This window comes from Cyrtonyx montezumae, unplaced genomic scaffold, assembly GCF_038088225.1.
Source record: "Cyrtonyx montezumae isolate F1298 unplaced genomic scaffold, pur_monq_1.0 scaffold_17, whole genome shotgun sequence".
Classification (NCBI taxonomy): domain Eukaryota; kingdom Metazoa; phylum Chordata; class Aves; order Galliformes; family Odontophoridae; genus Cyrtonyx; species Cyrtonyx montezumae.
Genome location: NW_027071903.1, coordinates 15,254,298 through 15,271,308, shown reverse-complemented (window position 1 = coordinate 15,271,308; position 17,011 = coordinate 15,254,298). Strand labels below are relative to the sequence as shown.

At 54.2% G+C, this 17,011-nt stretch overlaps 1 protein-coding gene across 2 annotated transcripts in view; it reads right to left on the bottom strand.

Annotated features, from left to right (window-relative positions):
- Window positions 1-17,011, bottom strand: part of VAC14 (VAC14 component of PIKFYVE complex) — a 48,165-nt gene that overhangs the window by 19,774 nt on the left and 11,380 nt on the right. For both annotated transcript variants that reach the window (XM_065733426.1, XM_065733425.1), the window contains exons 10-13: window positions 16,614-16,674; window positions 10,060-10,204; window positions 9,409-9,474; window positions 1,650-1,800 (exon numbers count right to left, since the gene is read on the bottom strand). In XM_065733426.1, coding sequence (XP_065589498.1) covers window positions 1,650-1,800; window positions 9,409-9,474; window positions 10,060-10,204; window positions 16,614-16,674 — 423 coding nt within the window. The remainder of the gene's footprint in view (window positions 1-1,649; window positions 1,801-9,408; window positions 9,475-10,059; window positions 10,205-16,613; window positions 16,675-17,011) is intronic.

Sequence of the window (17,011 nt, the reverse complement as noted above, 5' to 3'; positions counted from 1 at the left end):
TGTGCCCCGGCCTCTCCTCCAGTGCTGGCAGTGCACTGGCATCCTGTTACCAGAAAGAGCTCCAAGCCAAAGCATGACACAGGAGTGCCTGGGGAGGGTTTGCTCCTGCCCACTCCACTACTACACTGCCTGTCCCACCGGTGCAGTCACACAATCACACCCAGCTCCTCGGTGCCGCTTTGGCCTCGCTTCCTCCAACCGTGCACCATTCCACCAGCAGCACATTCAGGCTGCCTACTGGTTTTGCTCCAACCCCCAAAACAGCCTCCACAACCCTTCAGCAAAAAGAGCTGTTTCAATGAGCCCCCTCTTTCCCACCACGACGCAGAAGCCTCCCAGCCCCGCTGTGACCCCTGTGCAGCCGACATCCCACCTGCAGAACTGGGGGGCATCCAGCTTTGGGTAAAAGCCAAGCCTGGGTACAATTGTAAAGAAAAAGAGAGCAAACCAGGCAACCAAAGCAGAACGCATCGCAACCTGTGTGGCTCCTCAGAGCTGGAGCTCCAGCTGCAGAGAGCAGCACCAGAATCCCTTGAAGCGTTCCACTCATATAACCGAAGCCAAGTCGCTCTTCCAGAGAGCTGAGGGGCCACGGCAGCCTGCTATTTTTAGATAATCCACTAGGAAGGAAACCTCAGCCAGCCATCGGTGTGAGCTGAACCAAAGCCCTTTGGCAGCTCCGCCTGCGTGGGCTCACCCGCGACACCGGCACATCGGTGGCACTCACAGAGCACCTCGCCAGGTGTCCCCCCCACTCCTCCATCCTGCGTGCACCAGGCAGGCAGAGCTGCAGGAAAACACACCCCAGGCAGCACAGGGATTGCCAAAACCTAGCTGCTTTCTGCTGCAGTGCAAGGAGGGGGGAAATAATCGGTGTTCTTCAAAGAAAACAAATGCAGGGAGCGGAACGCGTGGCTGCGGCGCTGATTCTGCTGCGCAGGGAGAGGCTGCCTTGGCTCTGCTCTGAGTTTACAATCCACAGCTGACATGAAATGTGCCTTTGGCCAGGCCGACCTGGCGTGGGGAGCACAATGGGGAGGCTCCGAAATAGCAGCAGCAGCAGCCGAGGAGAAGGGGCAGCCAAGGAAGTGCGGAGGATGAGCCACAGACAGGGGGAGGTGGAAAAAGCCGCCCAGTGCGCTGGGATGATTAATGAAGGGCCTTTTCCCCCTCGCTCCAAACAACAGGACTGTCCTTCTGCATCTCTCCTCCAAGGTCTGCACTGCCACTGTTCACATTCAGTGCACGCAGCCACGAGCAGGCAATGCACTGCATCGTGGGCACAGAGGAGCTGTGTGTGCACTGGGCACCTGGACATGCAGAAAGTACCTGGCCTGACTCACTTCTAGGGGCTCAGAGGGCTCTTGCAAGAAATGAGGCTGGCACCCAGGGTCCCAAGAAGAAGGGCGATAACAACATCCTTCTGCAGCGGGCTCTGCAGCATCTGCCCGGGGACGTGGGGTGTCACCATCCCTGAGGGGTCCCAGAGCCAGGATGTGGCACTGAGGGACGTGGGCAGTGGGCACAGTGGGGTAGGCTCTGTGATCTTGCTGCTAGCTGGGTTCTTACCCCAGAAGATGAGCAGGGAGAAAGAGCAAAGTAACACAGGCAGCCCAGGCCTACCGTAGAGCGCAGTGTGGGGCACGTACCCGAGGAGCTCAGCTGGCTGCTTCGGATGGGGACGTGGAGCTCCACCTGGCCAGATCGTGGCTCTGCAGCCTCGGAGGGGCCACATCCTTCTGTCTGTCCTGCAGGAGAAGAGGCGATCTCGGCCAGCACTTCCAAGTCCTTAAGGATAACCTGTGTGGAGAGGGAGAGTGTGGGTGAGCAGGCACAGAGCAGCTGCGTGCAGGTGAGCTTTGCCTTTCAAAATCACTGCTGAAGAGAGGGGATGGTGAGCACCACATCCCTGCAGGACACAAAAGACGTAAGGAAAACAAGGAAAAGGGAAGATTTCAAATGATTGCCCAGGAGCTGGGGCAGGAAAGGCAGTGGTGGAGTCCCCGGAGGTGTCCAAGAGCTGTGGGGATGTGGCACTGAGGGACGTGGTTAGGGGGCACGCTGGGGGTGGGCTGGGGTTGGACTTGTGGATCTTAGTGGTCTTTTCACTTTCCTGCCCCAGGGGAAAATCCAAACAGGTCCCAAGGAAGCAGGGGAAACCACGCCACGGTGTGCAGCTGGGAGCTCAGCTTGCTTCTCCCAGTTCAGGGGGGTCTGGGTTTGTTCCTGCTCAGCACCCGAGAGCTGCTCCCTCATTCCAGCAATCTGCTCAGCCCGTGTAACTATATATAGCACTTCTGGAGAAGTTATTACAGGTTGGTGCTTTTTTTTCCCCCCGACTCCTCTCATGTCTCAAGCTATTTTGGGTCCCTCTCCAACCCAATGTCCTCAGGCCCAGACATCTCATCACTCTTCCCTGATGCTCTGAGTGTACCAGAGCTGAAGCGCTGCCAGAAAGGCCTCACTGCACGGCTACACCCAGCACAGGACACCCAAGTGCAACGCCGAGGACTTCTCATGCATTCCCCAAGGCCACGGGCATCTCTCTGTACAGCAGCATAAGGTGGGAATTTAAGATCCCAAGAAAATCCTCGCCTCCAAACCAACAAAAACCAATGACGTGTTTTTAATAACGTACACAAGTTGAAAATGGGACCCCTGAAAATGTGTTGCACAGATGAGTTAAGTTATTTAGTGTAATTACAGCTGATTTTTAGGCCCCATTAGCCTGAGCAGGTGGTTCTCAGGGCTGTGAGTGGTAACCATGCTTGGGAGGATCCATGGGCATAAACACAATGAAGTCCCAGCATGGGGCAACTGAGGGGAGGAGAAAAGATGACAACAGCAGCTTTGGCAATGAGGAACCATCCCTGAGGATAGAAGAATGAAGCCCTGCTTCATTCCCCAAATCCATAACATGCCTACAGCTGCTCTGTGATGCTGTCATGGATGGGACTTTGTTGCCATCATGGGATGTCACCAACGTCATCAACTCATCCTCTTACAGGGAAGGGAGCCCATGGTTCCCTGTAGAGAAAACTCATTCCTCTCCTCCTCCTGGTTTTGCAGGGATTTCAAGCCTCAGTTGCTGAGATAAAGGAGGCTGATGGGAAGCCAGGGGCAGGGATGGAGCAGGATGTGGCACAGAGGGACATGGTCACTGGGCATAAGGGGACGCATTGGGGTTAGGCTTGGTGTTCTTAGTGTTTTTTTCCAAGCTTAATGATTCTGTGGTTCTATGACATGGTCCCAACCCCCTGCCTGGCTGCAGCAATGCCCACCTTGGCTTATCACCCACACACAGATGACACCAGCAGCTCCCACAGCAACAACAACAAGACCGCAATTGAAATCACACCCCCATTGCTTCCCAAAGCCTTAAATCTCACAATTTACCCCTTCGTCCACACGGTCTGGATTTCATAATCACAAAAACGTGGAGGAAATCAGAACCAGGAGGGAGGAGGCATAACAACCTGGAGGATGGGGAGCAGCGGATATGAAGAGCTGGGGTTCTCCAGCCGTGGGAATGAGGCATGGAGCCCAACCTCCTCCGTGTGCTGCAGAGCGGTTCCCAGCCCCAGTGGGACAGAGCAGAGCCAGAGCACTTGGTATGCACTGCACATCCCTGCGATGGAAGCTGGAAGAAAGCAATATCCTGCAGCACAGGGCTGCCAGTGCCATGGCAACGGGCCGGCTGCGCCAGCAGAGCTGGTCCCATCCCTCAGCAAAAGGGACAGAACCATTCCCAGCTCCCAGAAAAGGGATGGGTCAGGCAACGGGAGAGTGCTGGGCACTGGGGGGGGCCCTAAGGGATTTTTAGGGGTGCAGTAGCCCTGCAGCGAGGACATGAGGAGGGTGGGAGCCCCTACACCCTGCATCGGTCCCAGAGAGCCCATTCCATGCCCTGCTGAGAACACACACTAATGACATAGAGCACTGTGGTGGACATCCTGCAGTAAGGACTGCCCCTGCCATGCCTCGAGCCTCTGGGCATGATTTCCCCGAGGGCTGCAGAGGAGATGAGATTCGGGGCAATACATTTCGACATGGCTGTTCGAAATAAGCAGCCCTGGGAGCAGTGAAATTGCTCTCCTCATTGCCTCTACAGCATGGATTTTGAGGGCACGCAGAGCAGGGAGCCGTGGGTCTCTTCAGATGTAGGTCAGGTTCATTTCTCTCTTGTTCTGGTTGAATTGAGCCTGTAGCAGCACTGCCATCGTGTGTGCTGGCTCACACAGGGGCAGGTGGATGAAGCCCCTGTGCTTCCTTGGGTGCCTTCCCATGTGTAGCATCAGCTGGATGCTCCTGGTACACCCACAGATGGGCAGAGCCAGGGTGCTGCATCAGTTGCACATGATAAGGACACAGACTGAGCTCCTGAAGGTGCTGCTCTTTAAGGGAAACCTTACAAAAAGAAAAGATTAAAGCATGCCTACACTAAGCACAGCCCTGTATGTCCCTGGGCAATGACAGGGATGCGTGACACCACCAACAGCCGAGCAGAGCAGACGATGGAAGCCCAGCCAGAGCGTGACAGCCCCGGGGAGGAGAAGAGGAAGGGTTGTAAAAGCGCTTCTTCAAAAGGGACTGAGATGGAGGAGCAGCACTGCCACAATGGTCCTCGCCATGCTCTGCCACTCCAGGCAGCCCCTTGCTGCACTGAGGCTCCCCCAAGGCATGCAGAGGCATTTATGCTGTTTTGGTGGGTTTTTTTTCCCCTCACTCTGAAGCTTCCAGTTGTAACAGAGAAGGGAGAAATAAGCTGTCAGAGCCAGGAGTGCAACCAGCAGCGTTTGCTGGGCCCCAGGCATGCAAGGTGCAAAAAGCAAACTCACATCCTACCCCCCTCCACCAGCTTTAAGAACAAGAAAAGAAAGAGTAGCCCACCATTAATCTTCCAGCAGCAATATAACCAGGGCTCTTTTCAGGCCCCCAGCACAGTGACTTCTCTCCTCTGATCCTGCCAAGCTCTTTTCTTTCTCTTCTTTCACAGCCACTGGGTTTCAGCCTGCTGCTGGGAGGGGACAGAGCAGCACTCCTCACATCTCTATGGCACTTGCTTCAGCTGGCAGAGCAGAATGAAGGCTTCCTTCCTCCCTCTGCCAAGGGAAAATCCTCCCAGGCTGTGCAAGCTCACCTTCATGGCATCAGCAAACAGCAGGAAGGGAGGGAGGTGAGGGAGTCCAACAAAGCTAAGTACAAGGGCTGCACCTGGGTCACTGTCACTGTCATTCTCACTGTCGGTACAAGTTGGGGGATGGAAGGATGGAGCACAGCTCTGCTGAAAAGAACCTGGGGGTACTGGTGGCTGCAGCTGGGCAATGTGCCCTTGCAGCCCAGAAAGCCAAGTGTACCCTGGGCTGCATCCAGAGCAACGTGGCCAGACCCGATAGCAGCCTCTCTCTATCTAAAAGGGCTACAAGAAATAAGGGGACAAACTTTCCAGTGGGTTCTGTTATGATAGGACAAGGGGAATGGCTTCGAGATGAAGGAGGAAAGATTTAGATTGGAGATAAGGAAGATCTTTACACTGAGGGCGGTGAGGCAGTGGCACGGGCTGCCCGGAGAGGTGGTGCTGCCCCATCCCTGCAGACAGCCGAGGTCAGGGAACGGGGCCATGAGCACTGATGGAGCTGTGGGTGTCCGTGCTCACTGCAGGGACTGGGAACAGATGGCCCCTAAGGTCCCTTCCAACTCACACAACTCTACAACAAAGTATGTACGCATGTACTGCAGCCCTTCCCCTTCATTCCCTAACCACATAATGGCAGCCCTACACTGGTGCTGAGCCAAGCTGCTCCCTGTGGACCAGGCTCCCTCTGAGAAGCCTCCCAGCCCTGCACGACGTGGAGCACAGAGCAGCTTTCAACCCAGTGCCCCTGCTTTTCCTTGAGTGCTTATGGCACACAGAGAGTATCATTCCACCCCACTGCACCAGGCAGTGGGACTGCTGCTCATGGGCTGCTTGCATGCACGGAAGGTTGGGCTGACCGCATTTTCCGTGATCCAACTTAAATTATATACCTCTCTCTACACCCCACCATTAAAGCCCTAAAGTACACCCTCAAATGCAACTTCTCCTCTTGAGAACGGGTAACCTCCCTGCTTCGGTATCCAAGCACCCGAAGTACCTCTCTGGAAAATATTTATCACATAAATATCAAAATATAGATACAAATCATGAAAACAAAAGGCAGGCACGCTCGGCCTTCCCCCTGTGCACTCTCTCTGCTTTGCACGGGATCACAATATTTTAGTGGTGGTGAATTAAAGGCTGGGAGCTGGAGCACAATGGACCTAAAACCAACAGAGCACAACTGAAAACCAAACCTCATGAAGACGGCTATTCGCTTTGGCACAAGCTTTTGTTAGGCTTCATTGTGCTGGGAATCGGGTGCAACGGGAGAAATTTGCTGGGATTTAATAGGACAGCACAGCTCAGAGAGCTGCCAGAAAGCAAGGTCTGAAGCACAGTGCTCGGAGCCACCACGCTTTTGTCACCAGGGAGTAAAATATGCTCATGAATGACAACGTCCCAGGCTCAGCTAACCAGCTTCAGGACAGGGCCCCAGCTCCCCATTGCTCATCGGGTGCAGAAGCACACTTCCAAATGATGCAAGCTAAGAGATCACTGGGATTTTCTTGCTGTTTCCAAAGCCTGCATAAAGGCAGGTGGGTTTTCCTCTAGTAGAGTTCAGAGGGAGCTGGGCTTGATGCTTCAGAGCAGACAGCAACCCCACCTCAGCCTCTGCTCCCAGGTAGCAAGCATAGGATGAGAGGGGATGGCTTCAAGTTACATGAGGGGAAGCTCAGGCTGGATATTAGGAATAATTTCTGCTCAGAAAGAGCAGTGAAGCAGTGGCACAGCTGCCCAGGGAGGGGGGGAGTCACTGTCCCTGGAGGTGTCCCAGAGCCACGGGGACGTGTCACTGAGGGACGTGGGCAGTGGGCACGGTGGGGGGTGGAGATCTGAGAGGTCTCTTCCAAACTTAATGAGTTTGCGATTGTACGATTCGTGCGTCAGCCCTGCTGAGTCAGGCAGAAGTCCCAGCCCACGAGACCAACGGCAGCAGATGAGCATGAAGGGGCACGTAGGGAACTCCATGTTGGAGCTGGAGAAAGGATGCCGCTGCCAACAAAAATGTGAAGTGATGACCCCTCTGATTTTAATTTCTCTGCTGTCTTCACCTGAGTGCAGCACCTGGGCTCCAGGCTGGGACGTGCCCAGCAGCCCAGCTAGGAGCTGCCTTTGAGACAGCTTGCAGAGGGCAATAACCCAAAGAGCAGATCCTGCCCTCTGCAGCAGTGCTGCATTTAACCTGAGCATGGCACAGCCCAGAACGCTACCATCCAAAGATCCTAACTGGGTCTTGGCAAAATCTGGGCGCTGACATTCCAGGTCAGCCATCCCAGATTGTCTTCACCCTTCCCAAAAATGCCTAGCGTGAAGCATCCCCCCCCCCCCCCCCCCCCCCCCCTTGTTACTTTGGCTATTTCTATTTTCTCAGCAGAGCTGGTTGGGAGCCAGCTGAGCAGTGATGTTTAATGGATTGACTTGTCGATGGATTTCCTCAACAACGACAACAAAAAAATCTCACCCCCCCAACCCCCAAACATTTAAATAAATAGAAGACAGGATTAAATAAATCAGCTTAAAATTACTTTTGAGCCATTCCCAGTTATGTCACACGGAGGAAACGCATCACCAGGGTCCTTTCTTCACTGCTTTTTTCAAATATTAATAAGCAGTGTAATTGCAAGATGACTCACAGCAGTCTCCTGCCAAGCTGGAGAGCCTATCTGCGAGATGCAGGCTTTCTGGAGCACTGCAAAGGCAGATGTGTGCTTGGGGACTCTTTTGGAGAGGTCTGCATCGTAAGCAGCAGGGTATGGAAAATGGCCAGGCAGCCGCTTGCCTTTGCAAGTGCAAGTCATTCCCTGCTTGCTCATTCCCTTCCCTCCTCTGCCTTCATGGCCCCCTCACACAAGGGATTTATTGTGGGGTTGGGTCCCCTGAGCGTGTAATCTGGTGCAGAGAGCACGTGATTTCTATTCCACGAGGAAGGTCTGGCGTAAGAAATGCTGAGGATCACTGGCAGCTCTGTGCAGGACGCATCCAAACCCAGGGCAGCTGAAGGCAGAGGTGTTACCAGGGCCTGAGCCAAGCGAGCCAAAGCTGCCAGCATCCCACACAAACACCACAAGTGCTACAGAGCGCAATGCAGGGGCGAGAAAAAGAGAAAGGTGCCAATACTGAGAAGACCAGACTGAGAAAAAAGTGAAGGAGCAAGCTCGGAGTTGGAGAGTTCTGCGTTGAGAAGCCAAAGAGCAGGTAGGAAGGCACAAAGAGCGAGGCCACAGCAAGCTGGCTCCCTCATGGGGGCTGGATTTGTTTTGCTCGCTCTGAGCCAGCCCAGTGCTGCTGCTGATCTAACAACAAGGTGGCAAGCTGCTGCCAGAAAGCTAACTCCTGAAGCACAGCTTGGGGCAGACAGGCTTAGCCCTCAGCTCTGTCCCTAAGCCCGGCATGTCAGGCCAAGGCAACAAGCCTGCTGGCTAAGCCCTCAGAGCAACCTGACTGAGCTGTAGGTGTCCCTGTTCATCACAGGGGAGTTGGACTAGGTGGCCTTTAGTGGTCCCTTCCAACTCAAACGATTCTATGATTCTCCCCGGCACTGCTGCTCACTGGCTGGGCCCAGCGTGGTTGCTCAGAGGATGTCTCAAAGGCATGTTGACACAGACTATGAGGTAGTGTCTGACTTCTGATTCAAAGGACATGGGAAGGGGAGAAAGAAAGAAGCCTGCCCCGCAGCCTGGGGCAGCATGTCAGTGGGGGGAATGTATGTGAGCTGGGAAAAAACAGGAGAGGCTTTGGGACATTGAGTTCTAGCTCCACCAAGCAAAGCTGATGGTACTGGTGGCCACTGCTTAAGCATTTAGTTAGGGCTCACCTCTAAAATTTTACAGCACCTGCAGGAAACAAGTCCCCTCTTGTGTCCACAGCTGACACATAGAGTCTGAAGTCCCACTCACTGAGGACCCAGTAAAGATGTGGCACTGGGGTCTTGGCTCCCAGTCTGGGACTCGAATTTCAGAGCTTTTGAGTTTTCCCAGGCAAGCAAAGAATATACATATGAGTAGGTTTTGAGGGATTGGCTCTCTGAAGATGCAAAAGAAACCAGTCCAACTGAGAAAGGAAGGAGCTGTGCAAGTGTGGGCTCACTGCACTGGGTCTTGTTTCGTTTAGCCAACAGGGCACAACGAACACCCTGGTGCTGATGCTGGCCAAGTCCTTGAAATCCCTTTGTCCCACCCAACCGTACCAGACCAAGCTTCTTCAAAGCCAGGTTGGACGTGGGGACGGTGGGCTTCCAGAAGGACTTCTGCAGGGGCTGCAGCACTTACCTCATCTGATTCATCTGAGAGGGTCCGCAGCAAGATCGGGAAGAGACTGTCGGTGTGTCGGAACATCTAAAACCAGAGAGGTGAGGGGCATCAGTCCCAAAGGTCAAATCCACACCCACCAAAGGGCCTCTAGCACTCCTCATGAGGCTGATGAAAGCTGCACTAGCATTTTCCATCTCACCTGGAAGCATCTCCCTTAAGCTACTTGGGTAATAGCAGCCAACCCCTTATGAAAAATGCAGGCAGACACTCGGTTACAAAGCAGTCTGCAGACAGACCTACTTCTGGGCCAGCACAGCACAGCTGAAGCCACTACACATGCTACAAAGGCCCATAACCAAATCACACAGCCATTCCTAGCACCGCATACCTACAATCTTATTCCTGCAGAGCTATGCCACAGCCAAGTCCCACCAACCAGCTTCAGCCTGGGGGCTTGCTGACTCCCTAGTTTTACTCCTAAGCCTCTTGGCATTCCAGCAGTGGCAGCCCCAAGGCAAGTCAGAGCTGCTCTTGGTCCTTCTGTAGCAACTCCAGCTGATCCAGGTCCCGGCAGATTAAGGAATTAAGGCTAAAGCCTGGGTGCCCCTTTCCAACCAACTCGGTCCCATAAGAGAAAGCAGTGGGCTCACATGCCGAGTCCCGACCTACCTTACGAGGAGTCTTGATGTACAGGTGGTAGAGCCATTTCAGGACTGCAATTCTGGTCATCATCCCAATGGACGTGTCATGAAGGTGGCAGTCCAACACCTGAACTATTCCATCCAGGTTCAGGGTCACCTGGATTCTCTCGGAGCTGCACAGAACGGAGAACAGCTGGCTCAGCACTGTGACGCCCAACTCAATCTCCACCACAGTAGAGAGGTCTACAACACACCAGAGCCTGCATCCAACATCTCAGCTCCAGCCCTACGAAATCTAAATCATCCCTATGGCCTGTTAGAAGAGCCAGGGAGCAAGCTCAGAGCTTGCAAGGGGCCATGGCAACACAGGCACACGCTGCACGCATGCGGAGAATAAATTCAGCCTGAGGAGGGAAGATCAGCAACACTCAAATAGTTCTGGCTTGGCTGCCCGCAGGCTTCCAGCTGCTCCAACCACACAGCCTCACCCATGCTGGCTTGCTGCACCCCACTGCTGCTTTCCTCAAGTCTCCACATCTGCTCTGAAAGCGAGCAGCAAACACAACGTGGACCCAGGCATTTGAGCATGTGGTGTAAGAGCAGACATTTGCCCATGTGGTGTAAGTTAGCTTCTGACTGCTGTTACAAGAATGGGAAGCACGATGAGAAACACAGTGGCGAACAGGAAGAGCAGAAATCCTCCGGGCTTCAAGGTTTACTCCTTTCCCAAAACAGCTGGAACCTACATGTGACAAAACACCACGCCAGATGAATCCTGTGGCACTTCTGCGTTGAGAAACTAGTCCATAGGGCAGCCATCGGGTCTGGGGTTCAAAGGCTAAAGACCCATCGCTTGCTCTTGGGACTCGACTCAAGCCTGAACCAAGTTGGTTCAGACATCTCCAGAAAATGCCCAACCCCATGGCCTCAGACTTTACCCACTGGGACCACTACACCACGTGAGAGTACTCAGCCCCCACTAACGCAGCAGGCACGCACCACGGACTGCAGACAGTGGGTTCTGGGATGCAGCTCTCTGCTATGGGGCTGCCTTGAGAGCTGTCACTCCCCTCCGGCTCAAGCTGCTGAATTATTCAAGGCTGGGCTGAGCTCCTGCAGGTTTTTTCTAGCACGTGCAGAGCTCCTCTATGTCGTGTTTGATAAGAAATCCTAAGGGGCAGATTTCTCATGGTATAATTTGCAAGTAGAACGGTGGCTTAATAGGATTTGATCTTCCCCAGGACACATGTTAGAAGGGCAAGGCGAGGAGGCTGCGGCCCCCTCACAGCTCTGCAAATACCCAACTGCTTCATCTGCGTCACAGAACAGATGTTTGGGCCTGCAAATTGCATTTCGAGTTGGCCTACGTTTTGCTTTGATGTCGCAAACGACAGCCGAGGGCCAAACAATCCACCATTCAGAATGGAGGGGAAAGGAGTGATGGGTTCAGGCCACTTGGCTGGCTTCCTCTCAGAGGCCTTATTATGCACAAAGGCAGCAGCATCCCAGTGGATTTAAGCCCCTCTGAACCTGAAGGGCTGGCGATGAGTAAAGCTGCACCCTGCTCCCCCTGCCCTAGCCCCCTGCTCCTGTTCCCCACCCCTTACGGGCACGTCCACAGCTCGGTTGAGGCTGCTCTCCCCATCCCCTTCCTGCTTTTCCCAAGGAGCCAGCTCCTCTCTGCTACACAGCCTGAGCTCCACCTGCCACCACGAGGCTCCTGACTGCAGAGCAGCACGAATCCTTGACCTGATTACATCTCCATGCCAAAATACACTGTGTGCCCGCACAGGATGGGAAATGCTGCGGGTAATGAGAGAAACGTGTCTGGTATATGCAGAGAGAAGAGGCTGAAAGAGGCTGGGATGGAGGTGGCCCTGATGCTGCAGCCAGGCAGGCAGAGCGGATGCGACGCTGCACTCTTTGCCATGGCACTATCAGAGGAAGGGGTCCACACAGCAACAAAGCCACTTCCAGAGCTGCTTGTGCAAAAAGGAGCTCCTCAAAACCCAGTACCTAGTGATAGAGGATGGCTACAGTGGTGGTCCCATTAACCACGCTCCTCCAGGCTGGAGCAGCACCAGATTTCCGCACTGCTGTGTGCTGAGGGAGGAGGGCACTGCTTACACACAGTGAGTGCTGCTGCAGCTCCGAAGCATGCTCACAGCTCGCTGTGCATCCCAGCTCTCCCTAATCCCCAGGCAGCCCCAGAGTGGGAGCTTGGGAGCGAGGGTAATGGCATTGCTTTAATGCGATCCTCTCGGGCTGATATGCAGGCTCCCAGTGTCGACAGCTGTGCCAGGGCAGATGTCAGATGCGATCGCTTCCATCTAACCCACTACCCTAGATTCCTCTCCACTGTGCAGCCCTGGCACCTCCTCCACGGTCCATGTACTGCAGTAAGCAGTTTTCCGGTGGATTGAGCAACGGTGGGAGCTGCACCAGGCTCTTGCCTCTGGATACTGGGACCTTTTGCTCAAGCTGAAGAGCAGCTGAGGAAGCTGAACCCCCCAGCACGTGATCTTGCCATTTCCCAAGGCGTCCTCCAGTGTGGGAACAATTCCCACTTCCCAAGCACATCTGATGCTTTTCACCCCATTTCCCTTATCAACTCATTTTCCCAGTTCTTCCATTTCTTCAAGGGCTTCTGCCACCTCTCTCCTCAGCAGTTGCTTTTCCCTGCCAATCTCTGAGCTGTCATCTCCCTCCTGGCCTCCCGCCCAGCCCAGCTGCTTTCCCAACCCCATTTTCAGACAAGGTTAAGGTCCAAGCCAGGCTCTAGCCTTTAAGCGGGCTCAGCAAGCTGCATCACTAAGGGTGGAAATATCCAGGTCCTTTCATTGTGGTCCAAGTCACAAGGGCATATCCCATATGGGCTGGCAGCTGTGCTTCTGAACTGGCCTGAGCTAGTGGCCAGGAGGTAAATAGCTCCTTTCTGCTCTCTGTCCCACAAGCTGTCGCTTGTTCATTCTCTGTCACTCTCATTTTGATGCTCTTGGCTTCCTCCTGCTCGCTGCGATCTCTGAGTGCTGGAGGAGCCCAAACTGCACTCCCAGTTACAAGGCTTTGAATTTAGCAGAGCAATCCAGGGCAGAGGTGACACGCTGGAGGTCCCCCGCTCAGCAAGGGACAGGGCACAGCCCAGTCCCCCCCCCTTCAGGGTAGCCCTCCTGCTCCAAACCGCAGAGGAAGCTCAGGAGGAGCCTCCCCAAGAAGGCACGTTGGAGCCAAATGCTGCAATTTCAGCTTCCTACTAAGCCCTAACTACCATTTTCTACTCGTCTGATCTAAACACAGCCTTGGACAGCTGAGCCACGTGGCAGCAGCGTGCCCGCTCCGCAGAGGATGTGTGACATCTGGCCGCACTGGAGAAGGTGATGCTCCTGCCCCTGGGGCCGTGATGCTTGTCCTCGTGGCTCAGGACTGCCAGCCCTGCCCCAAAGGATATACACCATGGCCATGGGCTTTCAGAGGCAATCTGGAGCAGTGTCCCAAGGTCACCAGGCCTGGGAGGTAGAGAAGGAAGCAACCCTTCCTGACCAGTGGTTTGGTGTCGTAAGACCAGTTTAACACCTGTGTACCTAAACCTGATGACTGCCCGCCCAGCAGGATGGCTGGGGGGTGCTCTCAAGCCTTTGAGTCTTGCTGATGCATTCAGGCAGCTCCAAGAGCCTAAACCATGCTTTCCTGTCACGCTGGTCCAGTAATGCAGGACAGATGTCTGCTTCTCTTTCAGCACCTCACACTCCAGGAGGAAAATCAGGACACTGCTCCAGCGGCCACAATTCCACTTCTCCTTCTTGATCTGGGCTCAAATTCACAATGCTAGGAGCAAGCAGTGTCAGCCAGACCATGAAAGGCTCCAGTATCTCTGAAATGTCATACCATCACTTCTGCAGAAGCTGAATGCAGGGGTTCTGCCTCCCTGGGAAGCCCCGAGGCCCCCGCAGTCCCTGCCTCAGCAGCTCTTACTTCCAAGTAAATGCCACCAGGAAGCTCTCTCCAGGTTTCAAGTGAAGCCAGCGATTACCATGGAAGCATTTTGGACCGCCAACAGCACATTTCAGGAGCGGGGGTGGTCACTTTGTGGCCCCAGGAACGTGCCCAGAATCCATCTGCGGAGCATTCAGACCTCGTCATCTACTTGAACGGCATCTTCACGCAATGCCTCCACAGTTCCCCTCTTCCCTGCCCCTGCTGAACGAGGTCCTCCTCCTCTCACTGCTGCTGCAGTGCTATCCTTCTGCAGGCGTCTGCCTGGGGAGGGCAGGGGAAGGGGCGTGAGAGCCGGGCGCTGGCGCAGGGCCTCACTTCATCCCATGCTCTCAGGGGCAGACCGGGGGAAGCAGGGGGAACGAGCAAAAACACAAGCACGGAGTGATTTCATCTTAAAAGGCAGCTGCAGCTTCCTCTGTCTGCAAGCATCTCAGCTTTAAATGGCAACGGAGTGGTTTCCTGCAGTCCTGCCTTGACACCCAGCGGGCACTCGGCGTGCAGGCAGCTGCCTGCTCCCCAGTGGGAGCTGTGGCTGCAGCTGGCTCCTGCTGCTCTCCCAGCATGGCATCACACGGTGCAGTGCTCTGTGCTGCTGCTATGGCAGCTACCGTGCTCTGCCAGCACTGGAGGTGCAAGTCAGCTCCAGCATGTCTATGTTCTCAGGAGACAATTCTCTGACAGCCACCCCAGCGGACAGGCAGAATGATGGGCATGGTTGCATACAGCCACACCAGCTCAATGCCAGCTCCCCACTAGGAGAGCCGTGGGGAAAATGCTTCAGGTCCTGATGCTGGCCAGCATGGTATTCACAAAGCATGAGGAAATGGCCTTTCTGGTAGGTAAACTCCATGACAAAACCTGGCACGTCCCATTCCAAAGGGCTTAGGAGAGTTCAAGATGTCCCTTTGCAAACCCAGGCATCTCTCCTCTAAACTCTCCTGCCTACACCACTCCAAAATGAGCCCTCACTGCTCCATGGGGCAGCTGGCAGGAGCAAGGGACACCACCAAACATAGGGTGTGGGGGCAACAGCATCCCCCAGGCATCCCACTGAGCTCAGCCTCGCTGCCTTCACTCTCCCTCTCCCCCAGATGCAAGCTCTCCAGGACAGAGATGCAGTCATCACATAATCCTTTGACTTTGTGCTTCATTTTCTCTCCTCCCTTTCCAACTTCAGCCTCACGCACACCCACTCCAGCACCTGCTAAACTTTATGGGCTGAGTCTTCAGCCATGTGTGTGGGAGGCTGGCAAAGAGCAGGGCCAGGATGCAGTGAGCACAGGAAAGCTGGGGGAAATCACTGAACAGCCATAGAATGAAATCTAGAGGCAAATGGAAACAGTCTATGCTTCTGTAGGAGGAGAAAAATCAAAGGCATCATTAAGAAGAGGGAGTAAATAGGCTTTGTGGGAACGTAAAATGGGAATGGAGATACAGAACATCAAATCTGAGAAGCTGACAGTGGCAGTGCTCAGGGATGCTACGATGGGTGTCACATGCCAAACTGCTGGCAGAATGCAGCCAGAGTAATGCTTGCTATTTTGAGGACCACAACAAGGTATAAATATACACGTGAGCACAATAGAAGCGAGGCAAATCACAACCTCTTAGGAAGGGCACTGCAGGCAGCAGGAGGAAAGGAAAGATGGTTCTAAAAGCAGATGAATTTGCCACTGATTTCCCTGGCAGCTGGATGGAAAGAGAAGTATCTGCAGGAAGGATGACTTAGAGGAGGTTCTGGGTATGAAGCAGCTCTCTGCAGACGTGGGCCTGACCGATGCCACATAAAGCTGGAAGGGGAACAGGCTGGTGGCAGGGGCTGCAAGGACACCTCATCCCTCAGGCAGCTGGAGCTGGGCTGCACGCCCTGAGCCATGCCTCAACGCCTGCCCTGCAGCACCGTGCTGTGGTGGGCTGCCAGGATTGCAGCTCTGCAGCAGCACGGAGCTGAATTTTAAGCCCTTCCACTGGCTCCAGATGGTTTGTGTCTCCTTTCTTCACATGAGACTGATGCCTTTGCATGAGATTAACTCCCTGCAAAGGCAGGAGGGAACCAAGTGTCTGCTACTGTGGCCAATAATGACCACTACCAAAACCACCACCCACATTCTCCCTTCCTTCATCCTTTCTTTTAGCAGGGATCTCCAACCAGAGTGGCTTGAATACAGAAGGGGTGCAGAACCCTGAGTGTACAGATACTCACTGCCTTCCCAGGGAGCTCTGCAAGGTTTCTTGAGGGGGCAACACCTCCCTTTAAGAGGATTGAAGTACTGAAACAGGTTGCCCAGAGGATGCCCCATGTCTGGAAACATTCAAAGTCAGGCTGGACAGGGCTCTGAGCACAGGATGGAGCTGTAGGTGTCCCTGTTCGTTGCAGGAGAGTTGGACCAGATGACCTTTGAATGTCCCTTTAAAATCAAACGATTCCAAGAACTCATCCCTGAGACAAGATACGGAGTGCAAATGCATCCTCTGGCATGCATTCCACTGCAGTCTGAGACCCCATTTGGTTTCCAACCCACATCCCACATGCTTCCCACAGCTTTGCCAGCATCTGTCACTCAGCCTGCAGTGACCGACCCCTACCTGGTTACTGTGCAGACACTGGCGTTGCTCACATTGGAGTCACCAGATGCATCCAAAGAGCCTGCAGGCAGACAGAAAGGAGACACAGTGAGGGGGATGACAGGGAAGGCAGATAGCAGGAACAGCATGGCCTTCTGCAGACACCTCCAGTCATTGTTTCAGGACCACGAGGATCCATTTTTTGCAGTGAGCACAAAGTTAGTACAGTACAACCACCAGGTGAAATGCAAGCTGCATATCTTCAGACCTGTGCCCCACAGAAACTGGGCCTCCCTCTTTGTAATCGGGGGAGGACCCCCCAGTGAGCTCAGACAGCCAGAAACCTTGCACTATGCTGCTCAAATTACAAGGTACACATCCTCGTAACAAGGAGCTGGAGGGCTGCCTCCCAAAGTCCA